The sequence below is a fragment of the Monopterus albus genome, unplaced genomic scaffold (assembly GCF_001952655.1).
Source record: "Monopterus albus unplaced genomic scaffold, M_albus_1.0 scaffold9.1, whole genome shotgun sequence".
Taxonomy (NCBI): Eukaryota; Metazoa; Chordata; class Actinopteri; order Synbranchiformes; family Synbranchidae; genus Monopterus; species Monopterus albus.
Window position 1 is genome coordinate 1,369,326 of NW_018127889.1, and position 5,557 is coordinate 1,374,882.

The 5,557-nt window shown below is 43.5% G+C and overlaps 1 protein-coding gene across 1 annotated transcript in view; it reads left to right on the plus strand.

The window, feature by feature from the left end:
• The first annotated feature begins 1,504 nt into the window (after positions 1-1,504).
• The window catches only part of syne1a (spectrin repeat containing, nuclear envelope 1a), a 120,823-nt gene continuing 116,770 nt past the window's right edge, over positions 1,505-5,557 (plus strand). Inside the window, 2 exon segments of the mRNA XM_020587870.1 lie at positions 1,505-2,059; positions 4,388-4,449. Of these exon segments, the coding sequence (XP_020443526.1) occupies positions 1,915-2,059; positions 4,388-4,449 (207 nt within the window). The 5' untranslated portion in view covers positions 1,505-1,914.

Here is a 5,557-nt window from a genome sequence, read left to right on the forward strand (position 1 = left end):
TCCTTGTCAGCCTGAACAGATTCTTGTTGAAGGGTTCAGCACCATGGACAGTTCCTTCACACTTCTGAATTGAAGGAATAATTTATCAGACTTGGAAACACCTTTGACTTGGCAGACAGACTGGTGCTCTATAAATAGAAACAAGTTGTACATGAGCACATCATCAGTCAGTGCAGATTTATTTCCATTATTTTACAATACATCATTGATAATGTGTGGGTTGACTAGTGCTGCACAGACAGCAGCATGTAAAGAACAAAAGATTTTTGTGTTTTTTGTCTGGCTCTGCAGACCAAGGGATTTTCTTGCAGTAATATTAGTGATCAGGGATTGTGAGTGCAATGAGAAAGCCTCACGGGGTTCTGCTTTCCACTGGCATAAAATGATGTTTTTAGAATGCATTAGTAAACACAATGTATATGTAAACATAAAAAAACAGGACTTAATGAATATTTCTTTGAACTTTTACTCAGGCACACATAGAGTAAGTATACTGTATGTACAGAAATGTGAAATGGACACTGACAGACACTCGTTTCAAAGGCAGGTAGGTGGAATAGGCTCATGATGGCAATGTGACAACCAGTTTCAGGGCTGCTAAAGGGAGAGGTGTGTCAGGCATGTGATTATCAGATAGCCGATGACAGCTGCCATTGGTTATTGATGACTTTCATAATTAAAATCCCTTATGGGGTGAGCCCAAAGAACAAAAGAGAAAAATCACACAAATGATGAATGGTCCTTTCATCTTTAAGGCTGATATAAGACCCACCAGACTGTTCTGCATGAAAATTGCTTTCCAAGAAACTGTGTGAAATGTGGTTTCAAAGAAAAGCACAGTGCTTTTAATATTGCCAGAGTTCACGTTGCCTGTTTATGTGCATGCATGCTTGAAAAAATAAGGGACAAAATATGAGGAAACCTCACCTCAGATATTGTATTCCCCTCTATTGTATTCTGTTCTATTCAGTCCTCCTCCCACAGAGAAAACAAACAGACAGATTTACTGTATGTGCCTCCTGTTGAGAAATGAAAAATGATCTTTTTTGAAGAAAGTACAGTAGCAGATCAGACAGGACCACTGCCGGTGACAGTCTGCTCCCCTGCAGCCTCTATACAGTAGAAAGCTATAAGCCTCAGAGCACCGCATGGTATCTGTGTGGATGAGAGACAGAGAGAGAGAGAGAGAGAAGAGGGGTATTAGAGTGCCAGCAGCACATAGGGAATTCCTGCATGTCTGTCCCAAATGCTGTTAGTGTATCTGTGTGTGATGATGCTACTTCCTCTCCTCCTAACCTCCTAAACGGTTCCCCTTCACCCCCACTACCACCACTCAGTTCTCCCTTTCCACATCAGGACAGGGCTGTTGTGACGTCGCTCATTCCCATGCACTCTCATTGGCTGGCCAGTGGAGGGAAGTGGATTGTTCCCGCAGCCCACAGTGAGAAATTAAGAGAGAGAGAGAGAAAGAGAGAGAAAGAGAGAGCAAGAGAATGTGGGAGGGAAAGATTGAGGTAGAGAGTATATAAGAGATAAAGAGGGATAGAGAGGGAGAAAGGAAGTAAGCAAAAAAGATTGATGCCGAGGTAAGCCGGCTCTGCCCTGCTCTCCCTCATACACTGCCTTTGCATCACGCGTACACTCACATCACACTCCCAAGCTGCGTCAGAGGCAGGAGTCTGAGTCTGCAGCCCGTTACTGCAGGACAGGACAGAGGACAGCAAGAGGTAAAACACGAGAAGAGGGTGAAGCCTTCCTGCCTGCTTTGCCTCAGAGCAACAGTTCCGCTGCTGTCATCTCAGGAAGTCCAGTTCTCCAGGGAGCTCTTTACAGACACGTCTCCAAAAAAAAGAGGGGGAGTGGCAGCAAGGCAGGAGCAAGGGCAAGTGTAGCCTCTCCTGGAGGTTGCAGTGAATGTCCTCTCAGCATCCCCATGAAAAGAGGCAGGGATTGAGACGTAGTCTATGGTCCAAGATGGCACGGCGAGCAGGGGGCGAAGCCTCCCAGAAAAAGAACACATCCCTCAACCTGGTGACAGGGTACTACCACTACCTTCGCGGTAAGTGGGAGAGTGTGTGTGCCTGCCTGGCTGTGTGTCTCCTACTGAGATGGAGAGTGTGAGGAAAAAGAAGAGAAGTGCGTGTGTGTCTGTTCTGAATGTATGGCAGGATATGCCGTGTGAGTTTGATTTAGCGTGGCACTGCAGTATAGAGAGTACGTGCCTAGTGTATGTGAGTGTGCGCTTTTTGCTGTGTAAATTTCCTCGCTAGGTGTTCCCTACGGGGCAGATTTTTTTTTGTGCTGTGGGTGTGGTGTGTTTTAAATAAAATGGACAGACATGAAGGGGGTGTTTCTACCTTGGTAGAGTGCATGAGTGTGTATTTATCTGTGGAGGTCACTGAGCTTTGAGCCTACAGCAGGTGAAGCAAGCATACCCAGCAGACAAGCAGCAGCTCACTGTATGTTCCACACAGCAGGCAGATTTCTAAAATGTTTGATTTCTTATCTTGACCCCGTGGCTGTCTGCTCATCTGATTCTGGATACCAGGCATTCTGTCTGGCTGTTTCTGACTGTTGCTCTGCCTGATGGATTAGATTAGACTTATTTTTTTCTTTGGATTTCTGTCCTGTCACATTATCTGTCTGTCCTATGGGGAAGTGAGCAAAACAGAGAATAGCCTAGAATGGTTGTTTTAGAGTTTGTTTGCAATGGGTTTGTACATATACTTCCTTTCTTTCTATCTGGTTTGGAGTCGGTCTTATCTTGTCAGTAGACAGCCTCTGAGAACATCTATATTTTAATGATATTTCATTAAGGTCCCCATCACTGTGAGGGGGCAAAATGGGAACTCGGGGCCTGCGGATGAAACTAATCACCAGGCCAGCACTAGCCGAGAAGGTAATCAAGTGTGTTAAAATGCCGCTGCAAGGCTTAGTTGCTGAGGACGGCTGTTTCCCTCTGCGATGTTGAAAGAATGCAAGCATTTGTGTGTGTGTGTGTGTGTATGTGCTGAAGTGCGACTGTGTGCGCGTAGAGTTCAAAGTCACCTCGTCCCTGAGACTGAGGAGCTGGCACTACACACGTGCAGTCATGTTCTCTGTCACACACGTTCCTGCTCTAGGATGCGGGGGGCTAAATCGTTCTCATTCTCATCCAATATTACCGCCCATCAATATTTGATTATTCCTGGACCCAATCAAAAGATTAATTCATAGACCAGGGATCTGCTCAGTGGGACGTATGACTCTGTGTGAATGTATCTGCATTATGTATGAACAACCACCTCCATTGCACACACCCCCTTTCCTGTTCACATCTGCCCACAGTTCCGAATCACACACTAACCAGCTTGAGCGCAATCACACCGTCAGCATATTTCATTAAGGTGGAGGAAAGCACTCCTTCACTGATAACATGTTTTTTATTAAGGATATTGCTCTGTGGAGCAGACAGGACAGAAAAAAATTCTCACATGTGTCAGTCACTGTACATACAGTAGATCCTCAGAGTCCCAGGTAGACTATGTTATAGATCTGTGTTGTGTACATTATAATGGGATGTGTGTGAATTTGGATTACAGATGTAACTGTGGAAAAAGTCCCAGTTTTCATTAGATGGGCTGCAAGCAACAATGAGAGATACCAGGAAGTGTAAATTACAGTAGTAATACATTAGCTGGTTTTAAAAAAAACACGCAGAACATGCTAAATTAATGCTTTCTTTAAAGTTTAGGCAAGTGTTTGTGTATGTTTACCTGTGCATATGTCAACGACATGGCTTGATTTATGTTTTGCCGTCATTTAAGTTAAGTGTATTTTTAGGGGACATCATCAGCAGATGTCTTTGCTATCGATTGTGCCATTGCTAAATGGATTTTTTATTGCTCTAGTTGCCACAAACAGTACAGATTTGCTTCCCTGTATGTAGGTAATCAGAACACTAAGAGTAAGTAAGTTTGGCTTTATGTGGTGTGATCACTGCACTGAATAGTACTGTGGCAACAGATTGCATTTTTGAACTGGAAGTGTATAATAGCCTGTAGATCATGGCAGAGGTTCATTTAGGATGAACCACAGCCCTTCTACGATCTATGAATGCAGGGTTTTCTGTTCACACTGAGAGGAGCCCAGCTAGTGAAAATGCTGCCTTTAAATGTCAAATGCTTTGGCTAACTGTATCAGTGAGTAAGGTATGATTTAGTGCAACTGTGTTCAAAGACATTAGACAAAAAAGTAGTAATATCAAAGGTAATTAGCCATCACCATCCAGCTCTGTAAAACCCAATAAACTCTGAGAACAATAAACAATGAGAAGATTGTGTTTTAATGCCCTCTTTGTGTATTATTGCATGTGACTGATAGTGATGCTCTGGGCTTTGATTTACAGATGAGCAGGAGGCAGTGCAGAAAAGGACATTCACAAAATGGATCAATTCCCACTTGGCAAAGGTAAGAGAGTCTGGTTGATTCCCACTGCTACTGCCAGCATTGTTGTACCGTTACACAAACACTGGTACTGGTGTTTGCGGATTAAAAACTTTCCCATCTCATTGTCTTTCCACTTCACTCTTCTATCCTCCATCCACTGTGCTCACCGTGACATTTGCTCCATTTCCTATCTGGTCATGGAGCTGACTGTGCCAGCTAAGACCACACACACACGCACAGCCATTCTTACTGTACTTGCATGCCTTTCATATTCCTTTGTATTCATCCAATCTCATATAGCTTGTAGCAAGGATTTAATTTCACACTAATTATCACTTTCACATTACAGCATTTAATACACTGTGCTGTATATCCTTTTTCCCTGCAAGCTACTGTGAGTAATTGAAGTCTTAGTAACCTATAAGCTCTCTACAGTTTCTCAATATGGGCCCATTTAGATAGTTCAAGATAACTAAGATTTTAGTTAAAGACTGCCCGTCGTTTCATTTTCCTCCTCAGTGAGCTTGGACAGCATTAGATACACTCCAACACTTGATGCAGTCACATGCTGGGGGGTCATTGTATGCATGTAACTATTGTATTTTACTACATTAAGCTCATCAGTTTAACCAATTACTGTTTGAACAATGTGTCAGGAGTGGGTGGATAAGGCAAATATAGCACAGTGTAACACAATTAAGTGTTAGTTCAACCTACAATGCTCCTTTCAAGGTATCCTATTCGATTACAACAGCTGTGGAGGCCTCGAACTGTTGTGACGTGGAGCAGAAAACTCATCTGAAAAGTATCCTGAAGGGAATAAACCTTGATTTAATATTACATATCATGTCTCAGAACCATGCCAGCAGAAAATTACACACAGCTCAATATTGACTGTAAATAGCTTGAATTTTTAATAACATTTAAGGTAAGCACATAGTTAATTTCCATCCATCCATCCATCCATTTTCCTCCACTTATCCGGGACCGGGTCGCGGGGGCAGCAGTCTAAGCAAAGATGCCCAGACTTCCCTCTCTCCAGACACTTCCTCCAGCTCCTCCGGGGGGAGGCCGAGGTGTTCCCAGGCCAGCCAAGAGACATAGTCCCTCCAGCGTGTCCTGGGTCTTC